The 23,001-nt window shown below is 39.6% G+C and overlaps 1 protein-coding gene across 3 annotated transcripts in view; it reads left to right on the forward strand.

The window, feature by feature from the left end:
• The first annotated feature begins 1,835 nt into the window (after positions 1 to 1,835).
• Positions 1,836 to 23,001, forward strand: part of HEATR1 (HEAT repeat containing 1) — a 39,443-nt gene continuing 18,277 nt past the window's right edge. For all 3 annotated transcript variants that reach the window (XR_011327532.1, XM_069800679.1, XM_069800680.1), the window contains exons 1-23: positions 1,836 to 1,895; positions 2,159 to 2,337; positions 4,349 to 4,565; positions 5,500 to 5,641; positions 6,161 to 6,262; positions 7,164 to 7,304; positions 7,887 to 8,098; positions 8,860 to 8,993; positions 9,788 to 9,896; positions 10,248 to 10,358; positions 10,812 to 10,929; positions 12,728 to 12,835; positions 13,248 to 13,343; positions 14,366 to 14,454; positions 14,781 to 14,992; positions 15,262 to 15,383; positions 15,915 to 16,112; positions 17,766 to 17,949; positions 18,221 to 18,369; positions 20,329 to 20,521; positions 21,064 to 21,236; positions 21,578 to 21,745; positions 22,570 to 22,812. Coding sequence is in view for 2 of the 3 variants with exons in the window: in XM_069800679.1 (XP_069656780.1) it covers positions 2,196 to 2,337; positions 4,349 to 4,565; positions 5,500 to 5,641; positions 6,161 to 6,262; positions 7,164 to 7,304; positions 7,887 to 8,098; positions 8,860 to 8,993; positions 9,788 to 9,896; positions 10,248 to 10,358; positions 10,812 to 10,929; positions 12,728 to 12,835; positions 13,248 to 13,343; positions 14,366 to 14,454; positions 14,781 to 14,992; positions 15,262 to 15,383; positions 15,915 to 16,112; positions 17,766 to 17,949; positions 18,221 to 18,369; positions 20,329 to 20,521; positions 21,064 to 21,236; positions 21,578 to 21,745; positions 22,570 to 22,812 (3,363 nt within the window). In the remaining variant the exon portion in view is untranslated. The remainder of the gene's footprint in view (positions 1,896 to 2,158; positions 2,338 to 4,348; positions 4,566 to 5,499; positions 5,642 to 6,160; positions 6,263 to 7,163; positions 7,305 to 7,886; positions 8,099 to 8,859; positions 8,994 to 9,787; positions 9,897 to 10,247; positions 10,359 to 10,811; positions 10,930 to 12,727; positions 12,836 to 13,247; positions 13,344 to 14,365; positions 14,455 to 14,780; positions 14,993 to 15,261; positions 15,384 to 15,914; positions 16,113 to 17,765; positions 17,950 to 18,220; positions 18,370 to 20,328; positions 20,522 to 21,063; positions 21,237 to 21,577; positions 21,746 to 22,569; positions 22,813 to 23,001) is intronic.

Raw genomic sequence — 23,001 nt, forward strand, 5'->3', positions numbered from 1 at the left:
ACAAAAAGCACAAAGGTATAAAACCTCTGTCTTGCAGCTCTCCACGGGAAAGAATAGAGTGGGATAGGAGTACTAGAAAACCTGAACACATTTCAGCATTTACAACTTCTAGTTTATCTTTCTAGCTAGAGTATTCAAATAATGAACCACATTTCTAAAAAATGACTAGTTTTATTTTTCAGAAACAGCTTTCTGTCCTTTCCAAAGTCTACAGATTTTAATGTTATGTATTTTTAGACATGCAAACATGCATATCTATGCAGGTTTAAACTATGCTAAAAATAAGGTCACATGAAGGCTTCATAAAGGAAAAAGATGCGCAGAAGCCACAGGGAATGTGAAAAAGTGTAATAAATTGGTTTGCACCACCCCTAGCCTGCTCATTTGCTAGATGATCAGAATCTCAGTATTAGAACAACCAGAAAAATAATAGCAAACCCATTAAATCAGTAATATCCTCCAAACACCTTAACACTGTTGTAACTGCAGTGGTAGCAACCCATAACAGCTCAGCAATTGCCATCATTACAACCAGATAATACCACGTCAGAAGTAACACGATACATAGTTAATACATGCTCTCTGACAAGTCACCAGCAAATATAATCAGGCACAAAGTCAGACATCCAGCTTCATTTTCTCTCTCTGCTCCCACTCTTACAAAGGTTTAACTTAATACAAGCCAAGAGTCTTGTTGAAATCAGTGAATACTCCTCACGGATAAAATTAAGCAATCAAACAATTCTCTGCAACCCTAAGCTTTTGCCAGCTTTTTGTATTTCTACTTTATGCTAAATGATTGTCAAATAAGGCAGCTTTACTATGTGAACAAATTTGTTATTTCTGCCATAGCCATACAGCTTCTCAACAATACATGGAAATAATTTTATGGATCTGGTGCTGGAATTGTTATATTTGGCATTATCTTGTCCATCCGCTGACATCAACTGAAATTCTTTCTTTCTTTCTCCTCCCCCCCCCCCCCGCCCGGCTTCTCCTGGTTTGTCACAAGCCATGTTCCCTTTCTGGCTTTTGTGCATCGACTTCCAGGTGCAGAACCTTGCAGCCTTCAATGCAAACTGGTGAGAGACATCATGGTTTTTAATACTGGGAATTTCTTTTTAATCTGGGAATAACCAAACCTCGGATGAGAGGCTCAGTGAAGCTGTGGAATTTCCATCCTTGGAGATACTCCAAACACAACTGGACAAAACTCTGGGCAACTTGCTCTAAGCTGGCCCTGCTCTGGGGCTAGATCAGACATCTTTTAGAGGACTCTTCCAACCTACATAGTTCTGTGGTTCTGCAACTGGGATCTAGCTCATACACACCCCGGTCGCTTTCAAGTCATGGCAGTCCTGCACTCCCCCTAGCACCACTCGCTCCAGATGTGGAAAAATCCCAAGGTGGAACAACTCCAGGTGTGCGCGCCCTTACTGTTAAGACACGCTGACCGTGTTCAGTGGATCCCCCACCCGCAGCCCGGGCTGTTGCCTCGCTGAGGTCAGCACAAAGCCAGCAGCACGCCTCGCCACAGACACCTCACTAAGGCTTCTCCCGCCGGCGCTGCCGGCCTTCACACCTCAACTGCTCGCCTCCACCGGTTGCTTCCCCGACACCGACAGGCTGGCCCCCGCCCCACACCGGCACCGAGCCTCCACACGGACGCTGAGCTCCGAGGCACCCGCCCGGACGCCCGAAACCGGCCACAACGGCCAACAACGGCCGCCTCCCTCACGGAGACCCGCCTGCAGGCGGCGCCTCCTCAGGGGCGCTCCCGCCTCACCGCCCTGAGGAGAAGGGGCGGGAACTTCCCGTTCCGCTGGAGACGCTGCTTCCGGGTTAGCGGCGCGCGCAGCCCACGTGGGGCCCGGCGGGGAGCGGCGCGGAGCCAGGTCAGTGTCCGGGACCGGGACGGGGATCGGGACGGGGATCGGGATCGGGATCGGGATCGGGATCGGGATGGGGGCCCCTGCCACCGCCTGCCGCTGTCCCTCTTCTTCCCCGGCTCGGCTGGGCCCGGCCCATCCCCGCGTGCGTGCCCCCCCGAGGGGCAGCTGGCAGCGGGGCCTGCACCGGGAGCGGGGGCGGAGAGGGGGACGGCGTGTCTCCGTGCGACTGCCTTATCCGCGGGCCTGCTTTGGTTTTCTTCCGTTAGGTTTCTTTGGCGGCTCCTTTCCTGGAAGCACGAAGCTATGACGTCGCTGGCGGAGCAGCTGAAGCGGCTGGCGCTTCCCCAGAGCGATCCCAGCCTCCTCAGCCGCAGCGAGGTCGCCTCGCTGCTCTTCAGCGGCAAGGAGGCTGCTGGCATCGACAGGGACACGTTTTTTGCAATCGGTGAGTTTGGCCGTTCAGACGCCAGCGGTTTTAAAAATCGTCTGTCCAAAAAACTGCTGGAGAAAGACCGGCGGGAAAGGCAAACCCGTATGCAAAAAAAGGCCAAAAAGGTAATTAAAGAAATTGCAGGCTGGTCAGCATCACCCCAGTCCATGGGAAAAACGGGGAGCAGGTCCTCCTGGAGCCCATTTCTGGGCACGTGAAGGGTGAGGTGATTGGGAAGAGTCGGGGGCCCCAAGGTGGTCAAGGGCTGGAGAATTTGCCCCGTAAGAGGGGCTTGGTGAGAGGAATGTCTCTGGTCTCCTTCAGTCTGGAGCAGAGAAGGCTTTGAGGGGTCTAACAGCAGCCTGCCAATACCTCTGAGGAGGTTTCAGGAAGATGGGTCAGGCTGTCCAGAGGAGTGCGTGGCTGGAGGACGGGAGACAGTGGACATAGGTTGACACCATAGAGGTTCAAACTGGATATAAGGAAAAGCTTTTTCACCGTGAGGACAGTCAAGCAGTTGAACAGGTTGTCCAGGGAGGTTGTGCTCTCCGTCCTTCTGAAAACCCCAGTTGGATAATGCCCTGAGCAACCTGGTCTGATTTCAGGGCTAACCCTGCTTTGAGCAGACCCTTGGACTAAAGCGTCTCCCAACATCCCTTCCAGCCTGAGCACTGTGATTTCATGAACATGTGCTGACACCCCGTTCTTTGGTAACGTTATGGCCACAAACAATGTAAAGTGTCAGAAACCATTGCTGTGTTTGCACACTTCATAGCCTTTGTGCTTATCTCTGTCCATTTTTGATAGAGAACTTTACCCAGGAATGTGATACTTCTTGAATAAGAAAGCTGTTTTCTAAAAACAGAAAGATTGATATCGTATATCGGTTTTAAGTAACAAGATTGTAGATATATATGTCTTTGATGCAACACAGAGTATTTTTTAGTTTCTTAAATAGTTACTATAGAAGTGCTGCATGTAATCATTTATTTCTCCCATATTTCAGCCAGCTGCCTGGTTTCTTTATTTCAGCTGAGTTTGTCTGCTTTGTGCTTAGCCATTAATATTTACAAGCTTGTATAAAAGAAAGAAATCATTCCAATGGTTTTCCAGTGGTGTACATGGAATATTGTATTTTAATTTATTCAAAGAGGTACCTTTGCTTGCTTCATCCCTGTAAAATCATAGAATAATTTTGGCTGGAAGGGACCTCTGAAGGTCATTTGGTACTAACCCAACTGAGCAGAGGGCTAGTTAGCGCAGGTTGTTCAGGTCCTTGTTCAGCTGAGTTTGAGAATGGAGGTTTTATGGTCTCTGATCCAATATTGGACCTCTGATCCAGTGTTTGACCACTCCAGTGTTCAAAAAAAAAAAAATCAATCCATATGTTGACTTGGAATTTCCTGTGTTCCAGCTCGCATCTGTTGCCTCCCATCCTTCTATTGTGCATCTCGGAGAAGAGTCTGGCTCCATCTTCTTCGTAACCTACACTATGTCCCATTAAGTACTTGCAGACAGCAGGAAGATTTCCTTTTGACTCTCTCTTCTCCAGATGGAACAAACCCAGTTCCTCCTTTTCCTTGTATGTTATTTTCCAGTCCCCTGAACGTCTTGGTGTTCCTCTGCTGGACTCACACCCAGATGGCAATGTTTTTCTTCTACTGATGAGCTTAAAATTGTACACAGTACTCCAGATGCAATTTCACAAATGGAGGGGACAGCTCACCTCCCCTCAGCCTGCTGGCTACGCTCTCGCTAATACAGCCCAGGATGCTGCTGGCCTACATTGGTGCAAGAGCGCACTGCTGATCCTTGTTAATGTTCTTTTTATTCATCGCTGAAGAAATACTTTAAGTGTAGCAAAAGTTTTGGACTTAGACCTTTTTACTATTTGGTTTGGTTTGCTTAATGAGGATGACATATACCAGTACAGCAAAGAACTTGGATATGCGAGTGAGGAGGTAGATGAGTAGGACTGCTGAATAAAACTGCTGCGTTTAAAGCATTCTTCCATTTTTTTCCACAGGATGCACTGGCTTAGAAGAGCTGATGGGGATTGATCCTTCATTTGAAGTCTTCCAGTCCAGTTTGTTTAGTTCCACATCCAAAGGCCTGGAACGCAGTGTTCAGTCTAAAGCAGTAAATCAGCAGCTGAATAAGAATATTTCATTGTTCCTGATTCACCTGTCCCCTTACTTTATGCTTAAGCCAGCCCAGAAGTGCCTTGAATGGCTGATTCACAGGTAATCCACTGAATATCCTACATGTCAATAGCTAAGGCTACTAGAAATGCCAGAATTTTTTTCCCCAATGAAAGAAATTTTGAATAATTTTACTTTAGTTTTCTGAAAATACAGGTTAAAATGTTAAAAACATCCATTTGAGCTTAGTCTTTATGGGGCCAGACGTTCCTTTTTGCCAATTAGTTTTTTGTCTTTTGATAAATTTCTGTGAAAAATTTGATCTGTCATGATATTCTGTATAAAAGCAATTATTTCCTTGCCTGGCTTTCACCAAGTTTGCCCAGCTCTAGCCATCTTGCAGAGGACCTAGAGAGACATTTATGTAATATGCTTTTAGAAATGGGCTGTGTAAAATAGCTAATTTTCAATATTAGCTGTGAACCATGAATATCATGCCCTTGTATTATAACATGAGCTGAGTATTCTTATTTCAGGGTTATGTAAGAAGGTGTGAAGAAAAAACAAACAAAGTATTTTGTGAAGTGATGTTGTATTTATTTATATAAATTAACCTATCCAGATGCAGAAAGTGTAATATTCCATGTCATGAAGGAGTGGGTGATTTTGTTGATACAACCTTTGAATCAAATTTTTTTTATATATGTATTATACTGAAATTCATACTGGATTATTGTAATGTCTGGTTTAATATTGAAATCTATGCAGAAGAAACTAAGATAATCTTAAGTCCTATAGGGACCTAAAATTATTGAGAGTGAGGAAAAAATAGCTAGCACTGTTTCTTTCCTCTAGTACATATAGGCTAGAAGCCACCTTGGGATTCTCAACTGTAGGTGGACCATATGTCTGAATCAGTATGACAATCATGTCTTGCTTAAAAGCAAGTAAACCAGGTGTTCTAAGAAGAACGTGGCTGGGTCTTTTTTTTGACTTGCAGATAATTTTTAACGATATATATGTGCTTTTTCCTTAGATTTCACATCCATCTCTACAATCAAGATAGTTTGATTGGTTGTGTTCTGCCATATCATGAGACTAAACTCTTTGTGAGAGTTATTCAACTTTTAAATATAAGCAGCCCAACTCATAAATGGCATTGGATGGATCCAATAAGGGTGAAGTATTTAACAGATGCAAGCTGGGAGAAACATGAGGGACTTTATTAATAATATCTTGACTCTGTTACTAGGTTTATGAATATGGCCCACCTGTTCATGTGGTTAGTTGTAAAACTGTACTGAAAGATTTAATTGCAGGGGTGGAGCCTGGATGCCCACCTGTTGTTTCTGCCATCTTTCTTTAAATATAAAGCTAATTATAAAAAGCTTTGATTGTAATTACTCTGTTTTGGCAGAGTACACTTTTAACGTGTGAGTATTTGCTACTGCTAAGAAGATATGTCAGTTACTAAAATATATGTTTATTTGAATATAGATTAAATGTAATGCTCTTTATCACCTGTCTTAGTGTAGATACAAAAAATTCCAGAGAAGTGTGTGGGTTTCCATTACTTATTTCAGTTTAAATGATGTTAACTGATCAGTAGGATTAATTTAGAGATTATATTAATTTTTACTTTGGGTGCTTCACTTTATCCTTGAGTGTTCTAATTTTACTTTTTTTACCATGTAAAGAAACCTGGAGTCCCACTGGCAAGGGGTACTGTCATTACACACTGCTACAAAGACCTGGATTTCATGGATTTCATCTGCAGGCTGGTGGCAAAATCTGTGAAGGTTGTTCATTTATTCTAGAAAATTATTTGTTTGTTGTCACTTGGTTTTCCCCGCTATTTACTAATATTTTGAATTACATATCAAATAATAAAAGGAGTAATTTATTAGTAAACAATGACAATTTCTTTTCTTATTATTTGTATAGATGACAGTCTGTCAGAAATTCTTGCAAGGAAGTGGCTGAGAACCAATGAGCCATGACAGAACAATTTGGCAATACTGTATTACTTAAAGATACTGTATTGCTTCAAAGTACTTCATTGTCTTAATTTATTTTATAAAATCATTCCTTCTGTTGGTTTGTAACTGTGCTTTGAATTTGGGGATGTCTTTTCGGGGGGTTGTCATGGGTGTTTTAAAAGTATGTCTTCCAATATTAATGAGAAGTTAAATTTGAGAATGTTAGAAGGTGAGGATTTATTTGTTTTTTCAGTTAATGTCAAGTAGAGTGCTAGTTTTATAGTCTCAGAAGGGTAAGATGTAGGACAGTTCCAATTATTTAGAGAACTAGAATGCGTGTACTGTCAAACTAAGCAAAGCACACACAGTAACAGGGTTTGTTCACAGATGTAGTAGGGGGTATTAAACATATACCAGTCAGCTTCTCAGCTGTCCGGTTCTCAGTCTTGAGCATTACACCAAAATCACAAGTGATTTAGATTACCTTATTATGATTAACTACAGTAGCTGAGGAGCAGCACCCATTTCCTTCTACCTTGTCTGCAAGGGGGAGCAGTAACCTCTGAGGGTTGCTTCTAGGAGGAGGTGATGACGAGTTGTGCCAGCAGGAGCTGGTAGAGCTTACATGCTGGAGTTCTGAGATTTTGCTGGTTTGGGGGGAAGCCGTATGTGCATTTCCACTTTTCTTGATGTCTGAACAACTGATTTTTCTGTGGTCCAGGTCTTTTCAGAGTGTCCTGGCAACTCAGCTCAGTTGAGAGTTCTTCTTGTGTTTTATGCTTCCACCATTGTATCAGCTCTTGGAGCTGCAGAGAAGATAACAGACAGTATAGTCTCTATGCTGCTCCCTTACATCCAAAAGGTACGTGAAGCTTTGTTTTCCTTCCTGTGTGATGAAGTGTACTGTGTTCTGCGGACATGCGTCTGCAGATAACATTCAAGAGGGCCATTGTACGTGCAATGTATCATACTGCTCTTAGCATGCTTTGAAACATCAGGCAGGTGAAGCTCCATGAATAATAATGATTTTTCACACCTCAGATGAGCACTGTAAGAACTCTATTTCCTACTCTCCATGAGGAATGGAGCTGTGAGAATTGGATACACAGTTTGAATGAACCTCTTTGCCTTAGAGACTTGTCGTGCTAAACAATGAGGAAATGGAGTCAGGGTGGACAGCCTGCTTTAATATCCTCTTTCCTCCAGGATTGTTGCTCTGTTAACAGACAGAGCAGCAGTTAGTGAATGTGTCTTCTGTGTGTGTGCACCCTGCATGACAGCTTTTTCTTTTTCAAAGTTGAATTTATAGATCCCTTAAAAATTAACACATGGAGAAGAAGGTGGTGTAATTCCATGGGTGTGAGAAAGAAATTATTTTTATGTTAATGGATTCTTTTTTTAATTCGTGTGTGTGTTAAAAATCCACCTTTATCTCTTTTCCTAGGGCTTGAAATCTTCTATACAGGATTACAGAGCTGCAACATACATGATAATCTGCCAGATGACAGTAAAAGTGACAGTGGAGACTTCCTTGGTGCATTCCTTGATGTTACAGATAAGCAAGACATTATCTAAAGTGCCCTCGTTAGTCAGGGATGGCGTGGCGTGCTTGAACCTACTTCTGCAAACTCAGAAGGGAGACAAACTTGGGAAGAAGTAAGTCTACATGAATTGAGTTTCCCACTTTTTAAAAGCTCAGGCTGCACTTTGATAATTTGGATTTTTTTATCCTTCTCACTGAAGGGATACTTCCTTATTTGAAATTTTGGTACTTGACGTTTCAAAGGGCTCCCAAGTTTCTTTGGCTTACTTCGAAAATTTGTGTGCTCACTACAGCTAAGGAGTCTCAGTGGTGCGAGTCTGTCATCTTTTGGTGCCTCTCCTGCCACTTCTCTCAGTAAAGGATTGCTGTCAATGTGCAAAACCGAACCCTGCCAGTAAGAGGTTTTCTTGAAAGTGGGAATCCTGGAAGAGAAGCTGGCATAATAATGGTAGTGCAAATTTGAGGTTATTTGAATAGCTTGGAAAAAAGAAGTTCCGTTCCTTCAGTGGAAGGGCTTTGAGTTCATATAGTTTGACACCTGAAGTGTAAGTGGTTTTATACCACCACTTCTTTGGTCCCACAAGTCAGGTGTTCTTCTGGAAGTATATGTAGTATTTCGTTCCCATCAATCTGTCTGTCTTGCTCTGCAACAGTTAGTGCTTTTTCTTCTTGGACATTAAATGCACCAATAAACCTCTGGCAGTAAGGAAGTGGAAACCCTTGAATCTTTTCAGCATTTGTTTACAATGCGGCTGTTACCTGATGCTGACAGTTGAATCCTTATGAAGTCTGTGTGGTTTGAAAGTGTTGGTAACCCAGATGAACATACATACTTTTTTTTTAATTATTATTATTTCCTTGTTCCATTGTGCAGGCCATTTAATTATCTGTGCAAAACCCCAGAACTGGTAACACTTTTGCAAGGCCTTTCAGCAGACTATGATATCTCTCCTCTTCTGCATTACCTGTTGCCTCACCTTGTTTGCACTGTCATGAAAACTGATACAGGTAAGTTAGCATACGTTTTTACAATTTTGTTGAGTCCTAAGGACAAATGGCTGTGATCAGTGTTGTAGCTGTGTAATTTTAGTTGCTTCTTCATTAAAACTGGGCCAATACATGTGAAGACCTGACTGAGCTTTTGTGTGTGTATTGCTTTTTTTCTTTTCCCAGACCCTACAGAGGAGGCTATTTTAGGCATTGTTATATCTATATCGCTTTGATTTAAATGTTTTATTTCAGCAGTAACTTAATTTTCATGTAGGAAATTTCTGACTCTTAGAGATGTATTGTAGTACTGCAAAATCATTTTTAGGTAGATTACATGTACTCCGTATGTAGTTTAAGTAGTGGAGATCTGTGTTTACCTGATGAATTAAATGTGCCTGGGAACAGTCTGGGACAGCAAGGCTGACTGGCATGCAGCAATAGCCTGTGTCTGCACTACTGAGTCCGTTTGCACTGTGGACTTGTAACTGCCAAATCATGACTGGGAAAGCTCTGTTGTTGAAAAGGTCCAGATTCACGCCAAGAAATGCTGTAGGGAGTTCCTGACACAGGTTGTGGTAGCACATCTGGAACATTCCAAAGCATTCTTGAATTTATTGGTAGCCTTTGGCATTTAAATGTCATTGGTATAAAGCATTGCTAGCAGCTCACGGACAGTTAGTGCTACAGTGGTCTTCAGGTTGTGTGCTTGGTTCACCAAATGATGGTGCCTGTACAAGCTATTAGCTTTAATCAGTATGAAGGAGTTATTCTCAAACTATTGCTCATTTTTTATGATTATGTGTTGTCCTTAGAGGAACAAGAAGAACCTGAGGAGACACAGAATCAGATTTACATCCAACATCTTGAAGCTATTCTTCAGAGTATACCACTGGAAAAGGATTTAGATCACCTGTTGGCTTCGTGAGTTGACTTTGATTATTTTTCTTCTGCAGTACTACTGTCATTTCTGGTTTAATAACAACTAATTCCTGAAAATGGTATTAGCATTGTATGAGCATTTTTTCCTGAGTTCCTAAGTTAGCTCCAAACCTGGATTTTGAAAGTGAAACATTCAGTAATCCAGAAGAGCCATGCTTTTAGCACTTGTGGGAGTACTTGTGGGACAGAGTGAAACTTCAGGCTGGGAGCAAATCTGTACTTGCAATAAGTAATGCATATTAATCCTAACCTGTTTAGCAGTGTGCTTTGTAACGTTAATGGAAACTGTACTATCCAAAAAATGGTGGCTTTTTCTATTGTTTGTAATTTTAGCAAGTTTCTTGAAGAGTTTATCTCCTGTGGTACAGAGATTGAATCTAATCCCCCCAAAATGGCTGCACTCAATCAAAAGATGCTTCCTCTTATCAGACTTCTTGAGAGAAAGTAAGTTCTGTTTTTCTGTGACAGACCTGCAGTCTGTAGAGTGATGATGTTAACTATGATCTTGGCTTATTGGGTGTAGTAAGCACAATATTCTTGCCCAAATAAATAGAGTAAAAATAACTGACTCCTAACCTTTGTGCAAATTTTATTTTACTGATCTGTCCTTACATATTTTGTTATGACTGTAATACATGGACACAGACCTACTGGCTTTGTACAGGTGTTTGCTGTTTAGCATGACCTTTTCTGCTCATTATTTATCCTAGTGGTCTGCGTATTGTTCATCTGTGTTAAGACATAATCGTTGATTGCCTTTGTAAAGCTACTTAAAATAGCTGGTTCAGATGAGTGCGTGTGCATTCACCTTCCTTGTATTTCCCTGTATTTCTCTAGTAAATACATGTTCTTCTGTAATGCTCTGTGGAAAATTTTGGGGGTTTTGTCTGTTGGCAGGTACCCTAAAGCCTTAGACTCTGTGTTGGAGAAGCACCTGGAAGATTGCACAGATGAGGCTGACCAAGATCTTTTTCACCAATTTATTTCTCTTTCATTAAGCTGTGGCAAATACAAGGTAGGTAGAAGCTCAGCTCATGATCCTAGCTCTTACCTGGTTATACTGTCAGAAGGCTGATATTTTGGGAAAATTCTGCTCTCTCTTCCTCTTTCTAAACTGTACTGGTTTTGGCTGGGATAGAGTTACTTTTCTTTCTAGTAGTTGGTATAGTGTTATGTTTTGCGTTCAGTATGAGAAGAATGTTGATAACACACTGATATTTTCAGTCATTGCTAAGTAGTGTTTAGACTAAGTCAAGGAGTTTTCAGCCTCTCTTGCCCAGCCAGCAAGAAGGGGACACAACCAGGACAGCTGACCCAAACTGGCCAAAGGGTTATTCCATACCATGGGATGTCATGCCTGGTGTATAAACTGGGGGGAGTGGCGCTGGGAGGGATCGCTGCTTGGGAACTAACTGGGCATCGGTCGGTGGGTGATGAGCAACTGCATTGTGCATCACTTGTTTTGTATGTTCCAATTCTATTATTATTATTAGCATTAGCATTATTTGTTTCTTCCTTTCTGTCCTTATAAACTGTCTTTATTTCAACCTATAAGTTTTACTTTTTACCAATTCTCTCCCCCATCCCACTGGGTGGAGAGGGAGTGAGTGAGTGGCTGTGTGGTGCTTAGTTGCCAGCTCTCAACATGAACAAAATATCTACCATTCCCCCTAACACCACCCCCCGAACCACAAACCAAAAAAACCCCCCCAACAAGCCAAAACAACCCAACTTATGTAAATGTGATGGGGGGGGGGGGGGGGGGCCTTGATCAAAACGGTGGTAAAATCAAAAGCTAACAGATCTTTCAAGTTCATGTTTATCATGAAGGGTCATGACTGTGAGCTTTTTTTCATGGTTAAAATTTATGCATTTCCACCTGCCCCAATTGCTATCAGTACTTTTTTTCCTTAGGAACGTGGCCACTACCTATACTGTAGTGGTTGATAATGACAACATGGTGGTGCCCAGCAAGGTCTCATCTTATAGATTTTGTCAGTGTCAGAGGCATCTGTTTTAGGAAAGCTGACAAACAACTTTATCATTGTTGAGTGAAGGTGACTTGGTCGTTTTTGTTGCATTGATTTTATGAATGTTTACAGTTGGTAACATGGAAGAATAGAGTGACTGCAGAGTTCTTCCTGTGCCATTTCTGAAGAGCAGTTGAAACTCAGCCTAACACAGAATAACCATGAGTGCAACAGATCTGTCCAAGGAATTTATTATTAAGAGATGGTTAGTATTATGGCTGTTGTTTGCAATGATTGAAAGACCAAAAGCACTTAGGAGAAGATGATAAACTACATAAAGAAGTGCTTCATGTGTTTTTGTACTGATTTAACGATGGCAGAGATTCTGTGACTGAATACCAAGTGGATTACCAGAAAAAGAAGGCATGCAGAACAAAGGCATATGACTCTTCTAGCCTTTAAGGTTCCTGCGATAAGTGCATGCAGTTGGACTGGCAGGGATGCCTTTTTAACAGTTTCTATCTGTGCTCTGTCACACTGACATCATCACTAGAGCTTTCTCAGAATCCTTAGATAAGTGTAGTGCTTTTCTAGGACAAAAAGGTGTCTGTGGCTTACTGTACTTTTCAAGCTATATTCCAAAAACTGTCTGCTAAAGTGAAGTTGACCAAATTTGAAACAGTTAAAAAACATCATTGTTCTGTAATTGATGCTTTTTGGGTCTGAATTATACAGATTTTCTTCTGGTACAAAAAAATTGCTGAAAGAATTTCTTCCATTATCCTTATATATACTTGAAGTATTTTTAACATGTAGTGAGTCACTCTGAAATCTGTATTTCAGTTTCTGGAAGACTCTGATACCTCCCTACTGCTTAGTTTGAATCATCCTCAGCCAGCTGTGCGGGTTCTGGCTCTTCAGCATTTGAAAGATGTTATTGAAACATCAAAGGTTTGTGTCCTGAATCTCTCACTTACAGAACTGACTTAACACATAATGTCTTCAAAAAGCTGTTTGCCAGACATATCAGTTGAAGATGAGTGGTACATTAAACGATTTATGTCATCCTCACTGTTTTTCATGGTGTTTTCAGTAGGCTTCTGTCACCATTTTCCTGTATTCTGGAGCCTGGATATAGTTCTTGTTTATTATGCTGCTTGTAGTCTAAGATAAAATCTAAGTTAATGGATTCTTCCGGTTTTCCTTCTTTTGTTGTTGAAAGTTAGTCTGCCTGTGAGGTTTAATTTAGATGATGTTAACTGCTTTTCTTGTACTACGATTCAGATATATCATTAAAAGCCTGTAAATTGTGCTACCAACAAATTTTTTTTTTCCCTTTGGCTCTTTTCCTTTGTTTTTTCAGGAAGGCTTTGATCAGTCTTTCATAGAAGAAGCAATTTTTGGTCGGCTCAGGGATGACAACAGAGATGTTGTAATGTCTGCTCTCAGTTCTTTGGAGGTAAGTCTGTATCTTGATATGTTAGGTGAGATTTTAGCTGGTCTTGAACATGTGTCTGGAATGTATTCTTTGTAATTGTCCTTCTTCTACTCATGTCCTTAGTGTACGGCTTTTGTCCTTTAACAGGATGAAGTAACAAAAATTTAGGAGGCTTGTGTTGTTTACCACCTCACAATTCCTCCCCAGATTTCTGCTTCCTAATCTTTCCCAAAGTGTTTGCAGTTAACCTGAACTTACTGATGTTTTTTTATGTAGCTACTAAAGCATATTTTAATCTTTGATTATTACTTGAAGTGTGCTTTCTGCTTATCCTGTACATTTTTCTATAAAAACGCAAGCCATGTTATCTGCCTTTTGGATGGAAAATGGTGCAGTGACAAGTCATTACGCTAGTGAGAAGTGCTCAGTTGAGTTTTTCCGTATGAGAGTCACTTGGTCAGTTGATAGTGGCCAAGTCCTAAACTCCAGCTCAGGTTTACTGGATAGGACTCTGGTATGCATTGTACTGATTGTTTCCAGCTAGAGTAACACTCTTTCTTTATTGCTTCTGCTAGTAGTAGTGGAGAATATTATTAGCAGTAGTATAATTGGTCTTGCGTGTTCATTCATTCTCAATCACTAAAAATTAGGAATAGAACCACGCGAGTGCTTCTTTAAACTTTAGTAACTTTTGTTAATGTGCCTTATATCTTTGTCATACAGATGCTATGTAAAGTAAAAGCAATTCTTACTTAATTATAAAGTGTTTTGCTTATTGTTTATCAATTCTACCAAACATTTCTGCATTCAATAACTTCTCCGTACTTTAGCATATGAAGAGAGCATACTGGGCAGCCTTATAACTTCTGTTTCCCCTGATAATTTTTTATTACCTTTTTATTACACGATCATCAATAGGAATGCAATTAGTAATGTTTGATCCCCGTTTCCACTTGGTATAGCAGATGCATTTTCCATTATGATATGGTAAATTATATTGTATTTTATTATGCTCTCATTTATTTTTCTTGATTACTTTTTAGATTTTCAGGAAACAAGTCAATCCAGAAGTACTAGTATCAAGTCTTTTGAACATCTTCCAGAGAGTTGATCTTTCAAAGGATGGAAAGTGGTATGTTTGTGACTTTTTTCAGTCTACATTCTTTCTGTATAAATTAAATTTTTTAAAAGTAACTCTGAAGAATACTTTCAAAACTGCTTTTCCCTTCAAATACTTTTTGTTATGCTATATCATAGAGATAGATAGATATATCATAGAGATTTGCTATTTCATAGAGAAAGGTTCAATTATTTGCATACCATTTCCCATGAATTCCTTATTTGTTCTCGCTGCTATTTGGATTCAGAAAATCACCATGGAAAATGGAGAACAAATCGGAAGAAATGTTGCTGGTATCATTGAGCAATGGGTTTTCAACATGACTTGTTCTCTTTTAGGTACAAGGTTCTGGAGCGAGCAATAAAAATTTTAGTCAAAGAGGAGATCTTGAAAGAGAAAAAAGAACTACTAGATGAAGCAGTAATGCAGTTGTTACCTTTTATGGTAATCACTAATGCAAATTCAAAGTCTTCAGACTGGAAAATGGCTGTTTGTCTGTCAGAATCTGATCTCTGCTCCTTACACCCTTTACTGAAAGGTTGGCCAGAAGGTAAAGCATTAATCGTAACTAATTTGATAAAAATTGTGACAATTTAGGACATCATCCTTATTGAACCTAAACACTTATTGAAGGAGACTGGCTGTTATTAACAAACTCTCATACTTTGAGTGTGAATGGAGTTCTTTAAAAATCTCTTTGAAAAGATGAAGAAATTGTCTAGTATGTTTCTGACTGTTTCTAAATATTATTGAGCCACCAGTGTTTTAATATGTGATTTTTATACCTAAATTGTCTGATTATTTTTTTCCTTGGAATAGCTCTTGAAGAGGCAATTAAATCTAGCAAGTCTGCAGAGTTGATTGGAGTGGCCAACAAGAAAATGATTCTGCTGTTTTCTAAAAACATGACTTCAGGGGACCCTTCCTTACTATTGCAAATGGTATGTGTACCATGCTACCCTAACCTTAAGAGATCTTACTTTCCAGGTGGTCACTGTAGTGATGTGATTTAGGTATGTGATACAGTAGAATAAAAGAACAGAAGAACTTTGTATATGCTCTTCTTAGCATTAGTATACTATCATCAAGCTGCTAGGCAAATATGTATATATTGAATAACAAACCCCAATACAGTCTAGATAAAACAGGTTTCTACCTTAACATAATGAAAAGAAGTGAAGCTATTATGTGGACAAATGATTGGTGTAACTAAATTCCAGGAATTTTTAGTTTACTGAAAAAAAAATCTGGAGAATAAACAAGTATACCTGTGGGTAGTTCATAGAAACAGATGTTTGTGCATTCCCAGGTTCCAAAGAGCACCATTACAGCAGACAGTAACTTGCTACCGATGATAGAAAGTAACAAGGATTTAACTGGATATGCAAATGAAAAATGGTGTAAAGTCATAGTGAAGTCCCACTGTCTTACAGACTTTTTGTTGTTGTTTTTCCTCCATTCACTTCTCTAAGGTTGATGGTCTTATACTCATTGCTGAAACGGAATCTGACAGTGTGAGACAGAAAATAACTACTCATATAATTGGTGCAGTGCTTGTTCAGTGCTGCTGCAATACACAGATGAAGGAAAGTTATTTTTCAGTGGCTACCAAAGTCTTCTGTTTCTTGGATAAAAAAATAAAAAATCTCAGAGCTTGTGATGCTGCAGAGGTAAGATGTAAACATTTTGGAGGGGGCATTTTCTTTGTAATGGAGAAATCTTGTTTTACTGGAGAACAAGAAGTTCAGAAACCTTGAGGAATCTCGCCTTCATTTCTTTTCAGAGCAAAACCACACGCTTGGCAGCAGTACTAGAAGCTGCCATTAAGATTAGCATTTTACCACTGTAGTGAGTCTGCCTTAAAAAATGAAGAATTCCAGAGCTTTAGGCTAGCATCCCACCAACTGATGCAATGTTTCAGTGCTGTGGCCTTGGCACAAAGTTTGGAGCCTTTCTGCCAGCTACCCTGTGGCATCATGTGTCATTGTCTGGCTTAGGAGTATCAGGGTTTTTAGTCATTGAGTAAAGGTTTCGCTGGCTTGTTCAGTAGGGGAAAGAAGAAATGCAGCTGAGTATGAAAAAGAGCTTACGCTAAGAGCAGTTCCAGAGCAGGGCTAGGAAAATGGTCAGAGAGCTGGAACACCTCTCCTATGAAGAAAGGCTGAATTGGGGTTGTTCAGCCTGGAGAAGAGAAGGCTTCAGGGAGACTTTAGTGCAGTCTTCCAGTACTTACAGGGGGCCTATAAGAAAGATGGAGAGAGACTTTTTACCGGGGGCTATAGCGATAGGGCAAGGGCCAATGGTTTTAAACTAAAAGAGGGTAAATTTAGCTTGGATAGAAGGAAGAAATTCTATACTATGAGGGTGGTGAGGCACTGGAACAGGTTGCCCAGAGAAGTTGTGGATGCTCCATCCCTGGAAGTGTTCATGGTCATATTCAGCAAGGTTTTGAGCAACCTGATCTAGTGAAAGGTGTCCCTGCCCATGGCAGGGGGGTTGGACTAGATGAGCTTGGAAGATCCTTTCCAATCCAAACTATTCTGTGATCCTGTGATTCTATGAATTGCAACCTCAAGCAAATCCTTGCAACAATATTGAAAGTGTTGTTCCTGAATTAGATGGGTTTTGGTTTATTGTGCAGCTCCATAAACAGTTGTATTGAGACTTGTTGAGTGGGGTAACATGGAGGCAGAAGGAGGAGCCATCACAGGGGCAGGAACAATGTTCAGAAAGAGTATTTCTGCATCTTTCTGCTACCTTTTTTTGCTTTATTTTTATGCATATTTCCCATTGGGATTTTCTTGATTTATTTTGTTGTTGAAACAGTTTGTTCTTTTTTTCACGCATAAGAAACCCACGTGAGCAGGGCTGTGTTTCTGTGTGTGCATTCCCTCACACACACACAGCACAATACATGGTAATTAGTTACTCTGACCTCAGATTATTCCATTAAAGAGTTTTTATATGTACAAATATCTGAAAGATATGGATTGTGTTGCTGGAACAGAGCTAGATGAAGGGATTAAACTGAATATCCACAAAATGCTGTGAGTAACTCCTAATCCCTTTGAAGAGATATTTTAGAGAGAATGGTATTTTACTCTTCTGTTACCTTACTTAGGTACACTGTTAGTTATGGTACTAAGAGCTGGCATAGGTTTTAAAACTGCAGATGCAAGTATAAAATCAGGAATGTAATTCACTTCATAAGGATATCTCTTTTGAGGCTGGAAATTAAATATTGCTGAATTTTAGTGCTAATTTTCTGTCTTCTGTTGCATGAAATTGTGACAGCATACATTAAAATGAATTTTCATTCACAGGAGACTCCCCTCAATTGGTCTGTTGAAACAATAGAGGACACTTTGGTGCCTAAGGACTTGTTAACTGCATGTATAGATAAGCTCAACAGTGATCAGACTGCTCATGCAGAGGAGTCAGCTATGTTCCTGGTCTTACTGAAAAACTTCATTAGTGGCCTAAAACCTCCTCTGTCCTTTTCCAAAGGTAGGTGTTAAGGTTTTGACTGTCTTTATATCAATGAAGTGAAGACAAAAGGTTAATTCTTTTGTCTTCAGAAGTTGTTGGAAATAAGCAAGCCTTGTTTTCCTAACCTTCTTCCTTTGTTGTTGTTGAGGTCTGTAAAGATTACTTACTTGTGAACATGAAATCGGCCACATGTATTGTCTTCTTTTAACTAGAGATGTCTGTTTTCTCTTGGTTTCCAAAGGTGTTCATATACATCCACTGTGTCTTATTTATAACCTCTGTTTTTCAGAGGAAACTTGGTGGAATCCCGAATCTCTGAATCAAGATAGCCAAGACTACCTGCACCTCCTTTTGGGACTATTTGACCTACTTGTCTGTGGAGCAAGTGAGGGAAGCAATGCTGTTCAGTACAGAGCATTGATGAATCTTTTACTCAAGGTATTATTTTTGCATTTGTTGCTCTGAATTATTAGTCATCCACTATTACACAGTTACATAATTTTAAGGAAACCTGAGAAAAATGGAGAACTGATCATGCAGCACTGCTTGTGGCATGCTAGTACTGTGAGCAGATGAAAGTCTAAGCTTCAGCTGGTTAGTTAACCCTAATTAAATGTAATAGAAAATGAAAGTAAAAAACAATAAATGGACCAGTTGAGGCAAAGGTGAAAACATAACACTGATTTGCAGGATAAGAGCTTGGAAGTTTGAGCTAAAAGTTTTGGTCTTATCTGGGAGCAAAGCAAATAGTTGCTCTGTAAAATTTTTTAGTTTTTAAATACAAAAATTGAAAGGAAGACTTTTAGAAGACATTGTATGTTTCCTTATAACATCATCTCATGTTCTCTCACCCACATCAAGTGATACGTTGTTGCGAAGAGAAGAAGGGATTTTGGCAGTCTGGATTTTAGATGACAGGGAGTAGTGACTTTACATTCTCAGGAGAAGAGAAGCAAGTAATTGATACAAAGCTGCTGCTACTGGAATTTGATGCTGTTTCATCAAGAACACAGCACGTGAGAAACACAAACAGGGGAGGAAAAGAATATCAACGATTTCATAACAAAACTTGTTTCTGCTGTTAATTCTCGTGTATAACTTTGTCTAATTATAAGTCACTCCAAGATCTAGTGAAATTGTACTGACGCTGAGCTGTTAAAGAGATGGATTCGGTGCTTGGCTAGTTAAAGGTTGTCAGCAGGGGAGGAAGGACGTTATTGTGGTGGGATTTGTGACTGAGCAAGCTGGGTCGTACCGCACAGAAGAAGAGAAGAAGGTTGGAGGAGGGACTACAGAGAGTTTGTGGAATGGGGTTAGTAATGTTCTAGGACCTAGTGAAGGTAACAGCTGCTGTAATAATTTGCTTCTTTCACTTGTGGAGTACTGCTGGTCTCCAGTTTTGAGGGTGTTTAATTTGAAAGGGACAAGACAGTTATTTTTGCCAGCTCCAGAACAGTTAATATAACTAGACCTAGATCTTGGTGGACTTGTGGAAAAGAGAATAGGCAAGAGTATGTCAGAAGCTGTATCAGTTGTTCTGGCAAGCTGTGTTCAGTCTGCGGGATGTTGAGTGGGCACTCCTGTTTGATGAATGAAGAGCTCCTAGGATTCCGGAGAGCATCTTGCAGACGGAAAGCATGCTAGCTATTGCCAGACCATGTAGTAAGCAAGAACTTTAAATTGATTACTGCTGGGGGTGGGAGAAGGCACTCTGACCTGTGTCTGCGATGGTCAGTGATACATTTATGATTCAGAGTTTGTTAATTTTGGTCCATGCGCTATTATAAAGCCTATACAGTCCAGGACAAATTCTAAGAATAAAGTTTAGCGTGAATATTCATCACAGAAAGCTGTGCTGTACAAGGAAATTGGATGCCTAGCTCTTCTGAGATGCTAGTTTATAGACTTCTGAAAATTACTTTGTATGATTGATGAAAAAGTCAGGGATAACTTAGAACACTTTTAATGTTAAGATTATTGCTGCACAAAACAGGAAATAGCAGTTCGTTACTTTTCATGTAACAGTTTTCTTGCGCAGTTGACATACTATGCAAATGTTCATACAGATGTGTTTTCAGTCTGTTATGATTAAAAAAAAAATCCCTTTTATTTACATACCTGTAGGTGACAAGTTATCTATTAAACTAAATAAGCCAGCTGTTAAGCAACATGTGGACTTGTATATACCTGCAAGTACTGTTTACTCAAAAGCATCTACTCAATAACTTTTTTGTCCCGAAAGACACTGTTTCTGACTCTTTAGTTCTCTTTCTGTGTATTCCTTTGATTTGGGTGGTTTATCAGATGTTGTGAGTAGTAGTTTGCCAAATAAATGACAGTTATTAAATAAGTGGGTTTTTTCTTTTTTTTTTTTTTTTTTTTTTTGTTAAATTTAAGGTACATCTAAAAGATTCAGAGGTTCTCTTCAAATTCCTTTCAATTTTATGGACTTACAGTTATAACCTTTCAAATCATCTAAAATATGAAGTCAATGCAATGCTACAGACTCAAGCTCTATATATTGGCTATGCACTGCTTGAATCACAGACATGCCAAAAAAAGAAACAGCTGCTATCACCATCATCTCCGGGTAAAGTAAAACAGTATCTATCTTACATCTTAAGACTTAAATCACAGTATTTTTTAATTTTGTGCAATTTTACTATACTTTATACCATGAAGGGTATCTATAGTTATTTATGATCAGCTGCACTAGGCTGAGACAGCTGTCTTTCTTGCTGATTCACTGCTCCAGTTACTAGCCCAAGCTTGAAAGTAGGTGAAACCACTTTTTTAAAATCTTAGAAGTCTTAAAGAAACACGCTCCTATGCTGAAGAAGTCAGTCAGTTACAGCACCTTACTTTCTGTGCAGTATAAGGATATGTCAGTCAGTAGCGATACAGGAACTCTCTGTGCTTAAACACAAATATAAGGACTGTGGTGGAGTTCAGAGCCATGGATCTATGAGATTCATGTTGGTTTTGTGTCGTCTAGAGGTTTATAGTGAAAATAGATGACTTTTTAATTCCAAAGGAAAGTTGATGCCTCTTCAGGGACGGATATGCTAAAATTCTAACCACTTGCTTTATTCTGTTGTCTTTTCCTCCTTCCTTCCCTCACTCTTTTTGCAGTGGTGATATCTTTGCTAATTAACTTGGGTAGTCCTGTGAGTGAAGTTCGAAGGGCTGCTCTCAACTGCCTTCATTCCTTGAGAGGGATAAAGGAGTCCCTATTTCATCCTGTTCTTCAGCATTTGGAGCAAAAGACAGAAGAGATCATATCTGACCCTACATACATAACACAGGTATTTTTGTTATTAAGGTGTACATTAATACATGTTTTGTCTGCTGCTGTGGGCTCCCATCTTTTCTAAAAGAAATCAAGTTAACTGGGAAAGTTCATTTTGTATACTATAGGAGACTTATTTATTTTTTTTAAAGGACTATAAAAACATTCAAGTGATTTATTACATACAGAGAATTGAGAATATCAGTCAAATAAGAGGTATTAACTTGTGGTTTAATTACAGATGAAGAATTCTGTTTGCACTTATATTGCATTATTAGGAAAGCATTGAATAAACGTTGGTTTAAAGCATTTTTATTGCAGGGAGAGAACCTAATTTCTGCTTTGTTAATGAACTAGATTATGGAAACTCTATTTGAGGAGCTTGAGACACAACCAAAACAGAAATCCCAGAAGAAAAAATTGTTGGAGGCTTTGGAAGGCATACTTGATTGTGTACAGAACCCTATTTTCCCATCATATATTGCAAGAAACTTAATGAAAATTCTTCATGAAGTCCATGGTGAGGTAAGTGCCACTTTTCTAGTTGTTTCATGGGTTCTGCACTTGATTGAAATGCTGAAATCAAATTTAATTGTAATAATGCTGTTAAATAACTTCATAATGTATTAGACTATTAGGCATTAAGTTGACACCTCTAATAATATGCAGTAGTGCTGCAAAGTATGACTTAATGAAACACAAAATATTTGCATGCTCCATCCAGGAATGTAAGGGCTGCAGAATTTTGCACTGGAGTTCTTAAGGAAACTCCCTTGATGTTACTGAAAAGGCTGCTTCAGAAGAAGATTCTTCCAGAAGAAATTTATTACCTTGGTTAGGTATCAGTGAATATAGAATTTTCTGTACAGAATTGTAATGTATGTATTAACCTCCTCTTATCTAGTATATTCAGAATTGTCTAAGTGCTGGAAAATACATGAGTTCGATGTTCAAAAAATGAATGAAATTATGAATGTTAATGCTCTGTTCAGTTGTATGTGTCTTGAAAGGATTGTGAACTGCATAGAAGATGAGCGTTCTTGCCCCACATTTGGGTTTTGTAGAAGACAGCAGTCATAAATTGGTGAAAAAAATTGTCTTGTTTCTGTACTTTAAAAATATGAAATACTACTCTGCAAAGGAGAATAGCAAGGCAGCAGATGAGCATGTACTCATGCCAATCTCACAATAAGTCTTGTATTTTTCCTCTTGAATAGTCGTTGCATAAAATACTGTATGCAGTATGTTACCAGAGAGGGGATGTTGCAGTGAAATGAAGTTGTGCTATTGGAATTCTGTTAAAATGAGAATGGATAAAAACTTCTGTTATGAATTTCCTCTGTTTGCAGATGATTCTTTCTCACCTCTTGCCTGTACTAGACCGGTTGTTAGAGAAGGTCTTTAAGAAACCTGAGGCAATGTTGAAAGATGAAGTTGTTCTCCTGCATCTCATCCTTGGAAAGTTTAATGAATATTCAGCAACCCTCTTGTGCAAGAATCAGCAGAGTCTAGATTTATTTATCAAAAGTCTGCATGCTGCCAAGAAAATCTATGAAGAAATTCCACCATTTCAGATCACCGCACTTGGGCAGGTATGGCTTTAGGAAAGATCTTTAATTTATTTTTATGCTTAAAGCAAACAGCAGTGTTTAAGATTGGATTTTAAAGGACTCTCTGAGTTAAGGAGCCCATAGCTTTTCACCGTCTTTCTTCTAGTACAAGTTTTCAAGGTCTCCGTAGTGTCTTTGAAACATCTAAACAGGCTGCAAAACTTTCTTAAA

The sequence above is a fragment of the Haliaeetus albicilla genome, chromosome 13 (assembly GCF_947461875.1).
Source record: "Haliaeetus albicilla chromosome 13, bHalAlb1.1, whole genome shotgun sequence".
In the NCBI taxonomy this organism is placed as follows: Eukaryota; Metazoa; Chordata; class Aves; order Accipitriformes; family Accipitridae; genus Haliaeetus; species Haliaeetus albicilla.